General features: G+C 41.2%; 1 protein-coding gene across 2 annotated transcripts; it reads right to left on the bottom strand.

Moving 5' to 3' along the window:
* Window positions 1-6: 6 nt before the first annotated feature.
* LOC307027446 (regulatory-associated protein of mTOR-like) lies at window positions 7-14,092 on the bottom strand. 2 transcript variants are annotated; one of them, XM_079695694.1, is made up of 4 exons: window positions 11,875-14,092; window positions 9,299-9,388; window positions 6,907-7,008; window positions 7-231 (listed from the first exon to the last, which is right to left on the bottom strand). In XM_079695694.1, the coding sequence occupies exons 1-4, from the start codon at window positions 11,992-11,994 to the stop codon at window positions 139-141; spliced, it is 405 nt and encodes a 134-aa protein (XP_079551820.1). In that variant the 5' UTR covers window positions 11,995-14,092; the 3' UTR covers window positions 7-138. The 2 variants fall into 2 exon arrangements, with proteins under 2 accessions (XP_079551820.1, XP_079551821.1); XM_079695695.1 differs by lacking the exon at window positions 9,299-9,388 and having other exon boundaries at window positions 11,875-14,084.
* Between the last annotated feature and the right edge of the window lie 589 nt (window positions 14,093-14,681).

Here is a 14,681-nt window from a genome sequence, read left to right as displayed (position 1 = left end):
GGCCTTCTTACTTAAATAATGACGGACTGTATGTCTATAGAATTTCCTCTTACATTGTTTATTCAAGTGTATACATTACAAAGATGGAAAAAGGCTTGACTTCATGGCATGTTATGCCTCTCTGTGAGCATCTAGTCCTTAACGTACCAGACTGACGGCCCAGGGACCCAGGTCCAGGAAGCGTCCGAGCAGGTCCAGAGCTCGAAGCCGATGCACCTGACTGAGGAGGACCTGAAAGAGAGCAGAGGTCAGAGGTCAACTGAGCTGCCTCCAAACTGAGAGGAAGCCCGATCAAAGAGGAAGAGGAAGGAGAGTGGGAGGAAGTTTAGAGAGCCTGGAGTGAAGCAGGTGGCTCTCACCACTAAGACACTGGCAGCAGGATGCTTGTTTTCTTTGTGTGTGTGTGTGTATGTGTGTGTGTTGGCGTGTGGCTGCGTCCTCTTGGCTGTTTTTCACTTGGCATTTAAAGGAGATAAAGCTTTAGGACAATTCCCCAGTGTGTGTGTGTGTGTGTGTGTGTGTGTGTGTGTGTGTGTGTGTGTGTGTGTGTGTGTGTGTGTGTGTGTGTGTGTGTGTGTGTGTGTGTGTGTGTGTGTGTGTGTGTGTGTGCGTATACACTTGGATTAAGGTGTATAGCACTGAAGCCAAATGCGATCACGACGTAGCAGTTTTGGCAAAAGCTAATATTTAAAGGTGGCATATGGTATGCGCTAAAAATGTATATTCTAGATGTGTGTGTGCACACAAAGTCTGTGTGAAGGCTGGACACCGGTCCACACCCTTATCCCCACAGTGTGTGTGGGAACAAGCATATGGAGGAACCCACGTCCACACACACACACTTCCACCAACACGAGGTATTCTTAGCGCTCTCCGTGACTTCACCCTGCAGAGACCACCAGCAGGGGGGGGGGGGGGGGGGCTGGGGGAAGACCGGCCCGGGGTTGCCTCCATCTCCATCAGCGTGGGAACACGGACATGTACGTGTGTGTGTGTGGGTGTGTGTGCAAGTGTCTGAGACATAGATCCGTGCTCTATAACAATAAGGAAAGCAGACAAGCTTGATTCATCCAGGGTTCCTACACATTTTGTATTTTAAATCTCGTATTTCCTGACTTTACTGTATACTAGGAAGGATCTTTGACATAAGAGTATAAATAAAAAGATAATTATTCATTGTTTTTGAAAATTAATTGCTATGCTATTATCTTGCCAAATAATATCCACTGTAGCTCATACAAGTCAACTAATAAGAAATTGTTTTTCCACTGATATGGGCATTTCAATTAAAGATATTTAGGGAGCAGATGAGGCCCCCCCGCCCCGGTATGTGTGTGCATATTTGCCTCCTCATTTGCTTAACAACTTTAGCGCGATGAGTAAGTGAGTACGAGCTGCGAGACGCACGCGTCACCTTATGTGTGACATAATCTGCCAGATGTGAATGTGCTGCTGTAACCGTAACAACACAACACAAAGAGGCGATGTAATCCCTTTGCAGAATCTGTTAATCCTTCCTGGATGACATGGCTGTTGTCAAGACAACCCTGCATGTATCTCTCATTCCTGCGCTCTGTTGTCCTCCCTTTGCTCATTTAATTAAACAGCATTCTTGATGGAGCCCCTCTCTGTTGCCCATATTCTTGTAGCTCATTGCATCTTTTCAAATGGAGCCAGATTGTAAATCTTCTGAGAATACCCTTGTCTTTTCACTTTATTCTTGCGCAACTCAAAGAGATAAAAACCTGTTTGTGATTCCATCCGTTACACCAGAGAGTGTAGAGGAGCTTTGAGAGGAGTCTCACCTTCAATCTGAATAATGTTGTATATTCATCCTTTTTTTCTTTTTTAAAATGATCTTTTAAGCCAACAATGCCTTTAGTGGGGAGTTGAAAGGGGGGGGGGGGGCCACATAGTCGATGTCACACACAAACGGTTCCAGGTGGGATTTAGACCTGGGTCTGCAGCGGGGCATGAGCCCCAGCACACAGTATGGGCTACCAGCTATACCAGATTATCAATAAAGCTGCCCTATGTTGTGTAATCTTAAAGAGGACATACTCTGCTCATATACAGGTTCATATTTGTATTGAGTGTCTCTACTGGGACATGTCTCCATGCTTTAATGTTCAAAAGCTCTTTATTTTTCTCATACTGCCTGTGCTGTAGCACCTCCTTTCACCCTCTGTCTGAAACCAGAGCCCAGTCTGCTCTGATTGGTTAGCTGGTCGGCTCTGTTGTGATTGGTCAACTGCTTAGAGATGTACCGCCCCTTAGCCTATCACGTACAATGTGTTGGAGCGCTAGCCAATAGAAGCAGAAGTGTTACAAAGTGATGTCATAATGTTACTGAAGTAAACAACGATGTCCAATGGAGGAGTTTCAGGCAAGGGGGGTATTTTTAGTCTTTGCAGACCATTTACAGTTGGGCAAAAAAGTATTTAGTCAGCCACCAATTGTGCAAGTTCTCCCACTTAAAAATATGAGAGGTCTGTCATTTTCATCCTAGGTACACTTCAACTATGAGAGACAGAATGGGGGGAAATAATCCAGGAAATCACATTGTAGGATTTTTAATGAATTAATTGGTAAATTCCTCGGTAAAATAAGTATTTGGTCACCTACAAACAAACAAGATTTCTGGCTCTCACAGACTTGAAACTTCTTCTGTCCTCCACTTGTTAACTGTATTAATGGCACCTGTTTGAACTCGTTATCAGTATAAAAGACACCTGTCCACAACCTCAAACAGTCACACTCCAAACTCCGCTATGGCCAAGGCCAAAGAGCTGTCAAAGGACACCAGAAACTAAATTGTAGACCTGCACCAGGCTGGGAAGACTGAATCTGCAATAGGTAAGCAGCTTGGTGTGAAGAAATCAACTGTGGGAGCAATTATTAGAAAATAGAAGACATACAAGACCACTGATAATCTCCCTCAATCTGGGGCTCCACGCAATATCTCACCCCGTGGGGTCAAAATGATCATAAGAACGGTGAGCAAAAATCCCAGAACCACACGGGGGGACCTAGTCAATGACCTGCAGAGAGCTGGGACCAAAGTAACAAAGGCTACCATCAGTAACACACTACGCCGCCAGGGACTCAAATCCTGCAGTGCCAGACGTGTCCCCCAGCTTAAGCCAGTACATGTCCAGGCCCGTCTGAATTTTGCTAGAGAGCATTTAGATGATCCAGAAGAGGATTGGGAGAATGTCATATGGTCAGATGAAACCAAAATAGAACTTTTTGGTAAAAACTCAACTAGACGTGTTTGGAGGAGAAAGAATGCTGAGTTGCATCCAAAGAACACCATACCTACTGTGAAACATGGGGGTGGAAACATCATGCTTTGGGGCTGTTTTTCTGCAAAGGGACCAGGAGGACTGATCCGTGTAAAGGAAAGAATGAATGGGGTCATGTATCGTGAGATTTTGAGTGACAACCTCCTTCCATCAGCAAGGGAATTGAAGATGAAACGTGGCTGGGTCTTTCAGCATGACAATGATCCCAAACACACCGCCCGGGCAACGAATGAGTGGCCTCGTAAGAAGCATTTCCCAGCCCCAAAACATCACTGCTCTAGAGCAGGGGTTCCCAAAGTGGGGGTCGCGAGACCCCGAGTGGGGGTCGCGAGATGATTACAAAATAAAAAGGGAAAATTAAAAAAAAAAAAATTTATAAAAAAAAAAAAAGGATTATTTTTTTTTAATTATTTTTTGTTGTTGTTGTTATTATTAATAATAACGTTTGTATAGACATTTTCATATCATGCAATCGAAAGTGAAACTTAAGCTCGCTCCATTGCGGAGATATTCCCGCAAGAGTGGGGAAAACTTCAATCAATTCACTATTACTGCTATTTTGGGGGTCGCGGGCTGAAAAGTTTGGGAACCCCTGCTCTAGAGGAGATCTGCATGGAGGAATGGGCCAAAATACCAGCAACAGTGTGTGAAAACCTTGTGAAGACTTACAGAAAACGTTTGACCTCTGTCATTGCCAACAAAGGGTATATAACAAAGTATTGAGATTAACTTTTGTTATTGACCAAATACTTATTTTCCACCATAATTTGCAAATAAATTCTTTAAAAATCAGACAATGTGATTTTCTGGATTTTTTCTTTTCTCATGTAGTCTCTCATAGTTGAAGTGGGAGAACTTGCACAATTGGTGGCTGACTAAATACTTTGTTGCCCCACTGTACATTAACAAAAACCTATAATACACACTCCAGGAGACGGAAAACTACCAAAAGAATAATAGGGACCCTTGAAAGGCTGCTTTACTTCTTTTGTCTCTTTATATTCACACACACACACACACACACACACACACACACACACACACACACACACACACACACACACACACACACACACACACACACACACACACACACACACACACACACACACACACACACACACACACACACACACACACACACACACACACACACACACACACACACACACACACACACACACACACACACACACACACACACACACACACACACACACACACCACACACCACACACACCCCCCCCCCAATCACTCTGCCTTCTTCCTGCCTGTTAACGGCTCCCGACAGACCTGCTGTATGGACGTGCTGCGGCTCGCAGTGTGCTGATTCAGCAGGAAATTACCATTCAACACGGACAGCAGCGCACCACCACTGCGCTGTGATATAATACAAGAGCACAACTGTACAACCCCGGAGGATGGTGCTGGAGGGGGGAGGGGAGAACATCCAGCTGCTGTAACTCAACAGCTGACGCACTCTGAGCAGGGTTCTTCAGCCATATTCCAGCCTAATTAAACTAATGTTACACCCCCACAGGGAGCACAGCAGACACCGCTCCTGTCATTGACTTTTGTTGCAGGGTTGTAATGAAGATAACTGGCCAGAAAACGCAGAACTCAATCTAGAGCTAGAATGTGGCAGTGCATTTCTCACGCTGTGTTTTGTATGGAGTATTCTTAGAATACTTATATTCTAAGAACAGAAGTATTGCTATAATGCAGGGGTGGGGAACCTCCGGCCTCCGGGCCGTATACGGACCGCGAGACGATTAGGTACGGCCCTCGATGTAATTTATAAACACTCGCAAAAAAGAAAACAATTCAAGAAATCTAGTCCGCAAAAGAATTAAACAAGCGAGTGCCTGTTTTTCCGGGCCAGGGTCCTTGAACACAACACGAGCCTAACGTGTCATCACGTGGTATATGTCTTGTCTTACAGGGTTGTAGTTCTGCCGGAAAGCACCAGAACGCCGCTCCGGCAATTCAGAAATTGCATTACCCATAAAGGAGCCGTACACATGACGCAGTTTTTGCGTGGCTGCGTCTTTAGTTGTAAGCCCAGTGGCGATCTTTTCATCTGTCACACTGATCATACAGTCAATAACTTTGTTGTTATTAGCATCTGGTTAGCTCGCTATGCTAACAAATATAAGCTTTTTCTACAACCAGTGAGGTAAAGGCACACCTTGATATGATCATTATAAAAAAATAAGAGAATAAAGTAAACGGGTATAAAATACTATATGACAGTAAAAAAAAGTTGTTATTAATAAACACGAATACAGTTTGTAAAATATTCATAAAGAAAAATAAAATCTGCTTACAGTTCTATTTCATGGGTGTTGAGAGGTGTATCCATAGAGCTCCTAATGTTGCTCTCAAAGTGCACCAGATTGATGCTTTTAACTTCAACATTTAAAAACAAATCTTCCCGGGGGAGCATGCCCCCGGACCCCCCTAGAGGAGGTTAGGTCCCCCCCCCCACTTAAATCATGTCCACATGGATAGGAAACTAAGTACATTTGCACACGTCTTGTGTCCATATCTTTCTGTTTTGGTGGTCATGCCACACCGTGCACGTGCATGCATGCGCGAGTCATGGTAAGATATCTGGATAAAGAGGTTGCTTTTTCTTTGCACAGCAGGAAAGAAAGGCCAAATGAATGGGCTGTGATTTTAGTATTTTTAAGCAGAAGTCAACAATAATTTGTACGGCCCTCGGAGGATGTTGAACAAATTGAAATGGCCCTTGAGAGGAAAAAGGTTTCCCACCCCTGCTCTAATGGGTATTTTCAAAGCCAGTGGTAGACTCTATGCAGGTGTGGTGTGTTTTTCATTTGCTCTTGTGTAATAGGAGATTGAAGCCCTATTCAAACAGTAAATATGCAAGATTGGTGGCTTTATCTATTTCTTAAATTCATGATTTTCAAAAATTGGTCATTTACTGGTGAGATGGTAAAGTGGCAGATCGACTGTTAATAAGGTGCAAACGAAAAATCAGTTAGCATTTAAGCACTTTCCCTCGTTTCAAAGACATCATTTGTTGTTTTATGATGCAAAATATGACAGTACCCCACTACTAAGTGTCTGAAGCTTTAACGCAATTTTAAAAAGGTTGGATGCAAACAAATTGGCTACATCAGCTTTTCACTTCTTGAAAATGAATTTAGGCTTCAACTATTATGAAAGTGGTGTTAATATGTCGAGATGATCCTGCTGATCAGTACGTGTACAGTAGGTATCAAATGTGTATCTTATTTTTTACAATTTTCCAAAATCCAATGAAAAAATCCCTAAGCCTTTTTGTCATGGGAACCCTTGCCATTCTAACTTCCTAACTACTGCACTACTCTTTTTCTAAGAGGTAGATAAGCATAATGAAGAGATGCACAACATGTACATAAACTGATATTCTGGGAGGAAGTAGGAGTTAGATTTTACAAATGTATTTGCAAATAAATTAGCTGAGATTAGCTTTTTTCTACATTATTTTAGTCAATATAAGTATGTATGGACCTCAGCTTGCTTTACACCCCAAAATGTATGTTATATAAAAAATCCACAGACCAAACACTATTTCATGTGTGTGTGTGTGTACCTGCAGTACGATGGGGAGTTGCTCAGGAGGGTTTCTGTTCTCCACTCCCATGGTCAGCCACACCTGGAACGCCGTCAGCTGCTCCGCAAAGAAGGGACTGTGCTGTGGACACAAACACACACGAGATTTATCACCATTGTATCACTATTCCTCTTATCTCCCTCCCTCACACACACAGTAATGAGCCAGTCCGCAGTGACTAGCTAATCATTTCATAAGAGCCCTGACAAAAAGGAGCTCAGAAGTGACACTGCACTGCAGTAACAACATACATCCTGATCTATCATCTTCCCCCCCCTCTCAGTTGGCAGTTTGCCTGATTGATTGTTCGCCGGCTGCAGAGTTTTTGATCACCGAGTGTTAATATTGCAGTGGGAATTACGAGAGCACTGTGTAGAATTCTGATGGATGTAGAGAGGGGAAATATCAACGCTTCACGGCTGGACGGCTAAATTAATTTGTGCATAATCAAAGCTTAATAACTCAGTACACACACTCACAGTCACTGATACATGAAAAAGTGGTGTGTGGTTGTAAAAGGCCAAGTTTTGAGACTCCTCTATAGTGTGAAGGTATAATGGTGCATTTTTAACTGGGACCTTATGCTTCATTAGCATATTCAATTCAGAGAGCTCCATGCTTTACTCAGTGTAATACTTAATTACCTACTAACTTTTAATAAAAAAACACTAAATAAGGGTTACTGCAGAATTCAATAAGTTCAATTTCAATCTGTTTTAAACCTTTTTACCACAAAGAAAGCTATTTGATGTTTTCCAAAATAGTAACGCTTGATTAAAAAGCTGTTTTTCATTTCATCACAGATAACTCAACCAAATTCTTATTGATATAAATAATTAAATGAACGTGAAATTAGATAAGCTACAGAAAAGAGATGTATTGATTCTTTCAAAATCATTTATTAATTGAGGTATTTCCTTAAAATAGCTAATAGCCCAGTGCTGTAGCTACAGGACTGATGAGTGAAACACTTCAAAATAAAAAAATAACTCTCAACACATTATTTCATTTATTTGATGTATTTCAAATTTAGATTCTTTCTTTTTATGTTTTACAGATAGTCATCAATTTATCTGAATCTTATTTTTCAATTTCATTACCATTTGATTAATGATAATTAGTGAAGTTATTTATTTAGGTCTTTTAGTTGAAAATATGGTGGCCAACAGGTGCCAATACGCTACAATGTCCCAAAACAGTTTAGGAGAAACGCGCTGCATTCTGAAAAACAATACAATTATAAAACACAAATGTGCCAAAACACATCCAGGGGACACTAAAAGGTGACGCACACAGCTAGGACCGGAGCAGCTGTTGACGTTGGGGGATTATGAAGTTGGCAAACTGTCACTGTTGTTAGAAACTTTCCTAAAATGTAAGGTTAATCAGCTTATTTTAACAAAGTGATCGCAAGATTCCTTCCGATATTATTGCAGATCTGCTGTAAGATAGCTAGCTTTCCTAGTCATTTCAAATATACTGACTAAACACTTACAACTATGAAATCGACTAATTCTAACGACTCATTTCCATGTGTTTTGGCACATTTGTGTTTTTTTATTAGCATCGTTTCTGAAACTGCAGGGCGTTTCTCTTTTGTAAGGCGTTTGCACCAGTTGGCCACCATAGAGTATGAAGGCAAAATCCAATTAAAGGTGGGGTAGGTAATTTTGGAGAAACCAGCTCGAGTGCGCTAGAATTTGAAAATACACAACCGGAAAAAATCTGCCACTTCGTTATAGAGCCCCTCCTCCAACACACACAAACGTGCACATGACCAATGAGGGCACGAGATACGTTTGTGCACAGATGGAAGGCTGACAGGCAGGTAGGCCATCCAGTTATTTTAGCAGGGCCGGCTAAAATGATTAGTCATGCTTTTTACAGCGCCACGGCTTCCACAGATGACATTATTTTATGGATTTTTTGTCAAAGCACTTAAGATATTCATTGCTATCGGGATGTTAAGAGCATTCCATGCAATATAACAAAAAGTGTATCTCGAGCCGGTTTCTCAAACTTACCTACCCCGCCTTTAAGTAAAGGAAGATTTGAGTATCATCTGTGCTGTGCCTAGTATGTTTTTTTTGTATTTTGTTCCCATTTCATGAAAAGACAATGAAAAATAAAGGATTTGAGTTATCCTCCAGCCTTACAAGCTGAGGAAGACATTGACAACGTGTTCTGACCAAACGTCTACAACAGAGGATTGAACAGGCTCCTGTGCGTAACATTCACTGATGGTTTCATCTGCAGATACAAAAAACATTTTGTAACAAAAAAAACTATTTATGACTTTTCTATGTTACTCTAGATGGGACTTTTTAGTAGCTTCAAACTTCTTTAAACTAGGAAACAGAGTTGTATTTACCCCCAATAATGCAGAGTAGGTGGGGGTGGGTAAGTCAGCCCTGAGTCCTGCCTGCAGGCTTTCTTTCAGGCTGCATTGAGACCCAAGAAGCTAGGAGCAGTGGGAGAAAATCTGTTCATTTAAGAATCGAGATTCTAATCTTCAGATTCTGAGGAGATTCACAAATTCTAGTTAAACAGGGTGGTTTTGTGTACTATTTATTTTGAGATCCTGAGCAATAAAAAGGCAACAAACCCAAACCTAAGAATGTTAATTATGTAATACGCCGCTTTTATAAAAAGCAACTATGGACATGAAACAATATTCTATACACATTTATGGTCCAAATGGGTGAAAAGGTCCTTTTAAAGGAGGTGTATCTCTCTTTCTGCAGATAGAGGGGGCAGTTCAGAGGCAATAACACGGGGGGAATGGATTCAACAATTAGGTCTGAGAGACATTTAGGTTTATCCACTCAGGAGCTAACACACAGAAGGATTATCAATATTAATTTACAGTACAAACACCATTTTCCAAATTACAGGATGGAAGCAATGATTAGGAGAATAGCAGGAACGTTTTGTCTTTCTTTAAAAAAGAATAATAGTAGGACGTGATGATTATTTCTATTTCAGTACCAAAAGCAGCAGAATAATAAAGGCTAATGATTGCAAAAAATATTTAGAAGAACAGCAAGTGATTACATAGAGAAACACATACTATATGTGTTATTCCCCTCATGCATATGGTGCTTATTTTACATTTGAGCTTTTCTTTGTGTTATTTCATATTCCTTATTCCAGGTAACTGCATTTATTTCTCTATGGAATTTATTTCACTGATAGCCTTGAAACCAACAAGCTAAACGCAAAACAGGCCTGGCAACAGGAACCAATGGGGGAAGAGCCTATCAGAGAATACATTAGCGATTAGAACATAAAACTAATTATGTAAAATCTTCTTTATATTTTCTGCAGCTCGACATGCAGCAGAGTCAGAGAGCCGGAACATGAAGTGAACAGCTGAAGCACATTAAAGGCTCCTGAAAGAGGGGGCAAGACGGAGGGGGAAGATGTCCTTTAGCGGTCCTCAGAGGCTCAATTACGGGGCCGGTAACTGTTTTCGGCCCGAGTGCGGGAGAATGGAGAGAAGGATTGAAAAACTGCTCCCTGGGGAGCGATGGAGAGTACGCCCACCTCCGAGCACCAGGTGGAAAGAGAGAAGAAAAAAAAGGCCCGGGTGAAAGTGCTAACATCGGGAAAGAAGACAATTTTCTCTGCTCTCAGACTTTTTTGCGGACCAAGCAGCTGCTCTCTGCTGCGTCCATCAAACCAGTTGAGTGTGTCTGTGAGTTGACTCAGATATCTTAAGTCATCATCATTTCAATCAGCCTCGTGCAGCGTGTTTCCATCACACTCAGCATCTCACTCACAGTCCCTGCCATGTCAGTAAATACAACATAAAGTGGCTCAAGGCGCTTTCAGCAACTATTCCTTATTTGACACTCACTGGAATTATTAGATCTGACGTTTTATGATGATATCCGCTGGGAACGAGATTGTGTGTCACTGACGCCTGACAGGCGTCAGTGGTGGACAGATCAGATCCAGATCAGAGCACACATCAATGCCATATAAGCAGTGACCTACACAAATGGAGCATATTTCCACCTTTTAAGAGAAGCTGCAAATTGCCGCAGGATCTGTAGGCCTGTCATGATAACGACTTCTGTTGAGCAACATACTGTATTGTCCCAGAAAACCAACTGTGATAAACGGCATCAAGTCATGACCTTTTCATTACTCTGATATGATCATATTTAAGAATAATATTGGGAAGATCCATTCCAAAAGCAATGAACATTTCATTCTTAACAATATTCACATGTTGTAATAAGAATATTAAAATACCCCAAATAAATGGTTGACTTTCAGGATTTGTCATGGACAGTGTATTCTGACCTCAAGCACAACAGCTAACCACAGCAAAAAACAGCAAAACCACAACCAATATATTGTACGATAAGTTGATCGTGTAAAAATGATCAAAGCCTGTGTCAATATATATCGTACAATAAGTTGTAACTTTAAAATAATCTATCTCATGTTCATATGTTGCACTGTTTGTCGATAACGTAATGCAACGTATTATTGAAGTCCTTTCCATATACTGTACGGTCAATTGATAACATTAAAATTATCAAAGGATGTGTCCTTAATGGTAAACTACCTGACAACACTAAAATGATCGATGAACGCCTCAATTTATATGCCGGAAACTTGTCCCTATGTCGTCCCGTGGTTAGATTAAGTGAGAATTATTTAAGTCATGTCCATAAGTTATTCAGTCAGTTGATAACGTTAAAAGGTAGTGTCCAAAAATGTTACGAATACGTACATTACACACACACACACACACACACACACACACACACACACACACACACACACACACACACACACACACACACACACACACACACACACACACACACACACACACACACACACACACCACACACACACACACACACACACACACACACACACACACACACACACACACACACTCACTCACTCACTCACTCACTCACTCACTCTGAAGGCGGTGCCCTCCTCGATGATGGTGGGCAGCTGAGAGAGGCAGATGTCCACGGCCAGGTCCCACGCCTGCCTGTGGAGAGGGGACACACAAACAACACACATTACGACATGCATTATAATACATTTTCAGAATAACATGAAATACACAAACTTTTTTCCTATCTAAAGGGTACAGAGCCTAGGTCATGGCTTTCCTTTTCCCACTCCACCACGCTCTCATTACCATTCTCCTCAGCTCATCTTCTACAGCACATATACCTTTAAATTCCCATCCCGAGGTCCTGGAGAGGGCAGCAAGGAGCCTTTAATCCCTTTCTAAACGCGTTCTCTCATGGTCATCATATCTAATTCATGGGGTTATGTAACTCAAATCAAGCCTTTCTGTCTGTCTCTCTTTCCTTCCACTTCCCAGCTCTTTTTTCCTGCGTAAAATTGTGCTCAGGGCCTCGATGGGGCTTTTTCCCTGTGTAATGTGATGCTGAACGAGCGACTCTGAGTTCATTCCGTCTGAGACTCATTGTGCTGCTTAAACAGCTTTTACATAAGCTGGGAGCGATATAATAGAGTTTCACTCTGAGTCGACAGCACGGCGTTAAAGGAACAATTAATCCACTGCTGTCATGCAAACATGTAGAGATCTGGTAGCGTCTGGAGCTGATATAAAGCATTGCTGTCTGATTTGAAAAATAGACGCTCACTTAAATCCTTCAACCGGTTTACATTTTAAAAGTCAAGAAACAGGCAATGTATCCCTGCTTTTATGTCAACTGGTTCACAGGAGCATGTTCAGGCTGATTATTCAGCTGTCGCTGCAGCATTCAACACTTTAAGCCTTCCAGCTAAAATGTCAACAGTGCAAAACACATTACTGCATTATTAAGAGCAGGTGATACTCATTTTGCTGCCATATAAAAGTGTGACTTAAGAAAAAGGACTCTGTGAAAAAAATCTGATTGATGGTTAAACCTAAGATTATAAAACAGATTTGAAGCAAATCTGATGTTATCAAGCTAAAATAACATTAAAGAACAGGCATGCTACATTGAGATTTAAAGGGGACCTATCATGAAAAAGGTACTTTTTGATGTCTGTTATACATAAATATGTATCCCCGGTGTGTAAGGAGACTCACAAAGTGTCAGAAAAGCCAAAACCCTCTCTCTTTTCCTCATCACCCACATCTCTAAAAACGGAGGTACAACGGAGCTGATCCAGATTTGATGCAGATATGATGTAATATCTGAAATGTGGGCTGGCTTTACACCCACAGCCCTATCAGAAACGTCACTATCAGAAACAATGTGCGACGTGTGTTTTGGACGTAATATGGTCTGTGTTTACATTAGCGAGCATCGCTAACACTCAGAGCTGTACTGGAGAGAGTACGTGTAGAAAAGCAGGAAAAAACAAAGGAACTCACCATGTGGTAAACCCGCAAGAGAAAAAGCATTTGAGCTCCATGCTGTTTCAGAAATAATCATTGATGTGGTTTGGAACATGATGGCATTTAATCACGGCAGCATTTAGCTATATCTCAGAATTTTGAGCAGGCATTAACTCCCCCTCCTTTTTTTTTTTTTTCAAGCTAAGTACCCCAAACCTGCAGCTCTCTCACAGGGCTGACATAGGGGGAGATGAGGGATGTCTAAAATGCATGATCTGTTTGGTATTTTGAGCAAAACACATCATATATATGTTTTAATATATTTTTATATTGATCCTGAGCTGAGACCCATTATATAGGCCTAAAAATAGCATAATAGGAGACCTTTAAGTGTAATATTTAGTGCATTATTATTTCTGTATTTAATTTATTTTGCTGAGCATCTGCTACTGTGACTATTGTTAACAGCAGCGGCGTCATTTACAGACTGGAACCAGTATCCCTTTGGTGGGTTTTTATGAGGGAAAACATGCATAGGTAAAGATGAGAGCAGTGCTACGTCATTGCCTGGTCTCATCAAGGTTTAAACAAATAATTGATGCCAAGTGGAAAAAATGGTTCCATTGTGCCAAAAAGCTACCATGTTGTGTCCTGCAAAAATGTGTCCAAATGACAGAAAAAGGGACGGATGTTATTGTGTCATTGTTCCATAGCTAATTAATGTATTCAGCTTGTTGTGTAGATTAACAAATGCATCGTATTCCTAACTTTTTTTATTCACTGCAAGTCAAATAACAGCCGATATTTTCACCCAAAATTGGGCGGGACCATAACATTGATGGAAAGTACTCAGATGGGATTTTCTCATGTATGTTCGTTATACTTTGACAACACCAGCTGAAAGACGATTATTAGAAGTTATCCAACCTCAGATCGAAGTGTTCCGTGACGGTGCCCCCCCCCCCCCCCGCCCGCCCCGTCATATAGTGTTTTTGACTTCTGCTCAGTAAATGACTTCCACTCAATGGAAAACTCATTCTCTCTCCATCACACTTTACTTTTTTCAGAATGTCATCTACTTAGATTCTCCGTGATGAAGTAGTGCTGAATGTTCTTTTATCTCCCATGTCTGTGTATCTTTTATCAAATGTGTAATGTCCGCAAAATGCTGTGTCACTCATCTGCATTTGTACATTTTCATTACATAAGCTATGTGCCTCCCTTTCGGGCTCAGTGTTACTGTGTGCATATCTGTCTATTATCCTTTGGTCTGTTGGTTTTGTGTTGTAGGATTTTTTATATGTAATAAAAAGTTAATGGCACAAAACCTAATTCACTCATTATTTTTACCTAATGGAACCTCATCTGTATATTTCCTATTTATACAACCACGTATCACATATACAACAATCAGTAT

Source organism: Notothenia rossii, assembly GCF_949606895.1.
Source record: "Notothenia rossii genome assembly, contig: scaffold_627, whole genome shotgun sequence".
NCBI classification, from domain to species: domain Eukaryota; kingdom Metazoa; phylum Chordata; class Actinopteri; order Perciformes; family Nototheniidae; genus Notothenia; species Notothenia rossii.
Note: the sequence above shows the minus strand (reverse complement) of the source record. Positions and strands in the feature narration are given on the sequence as shown.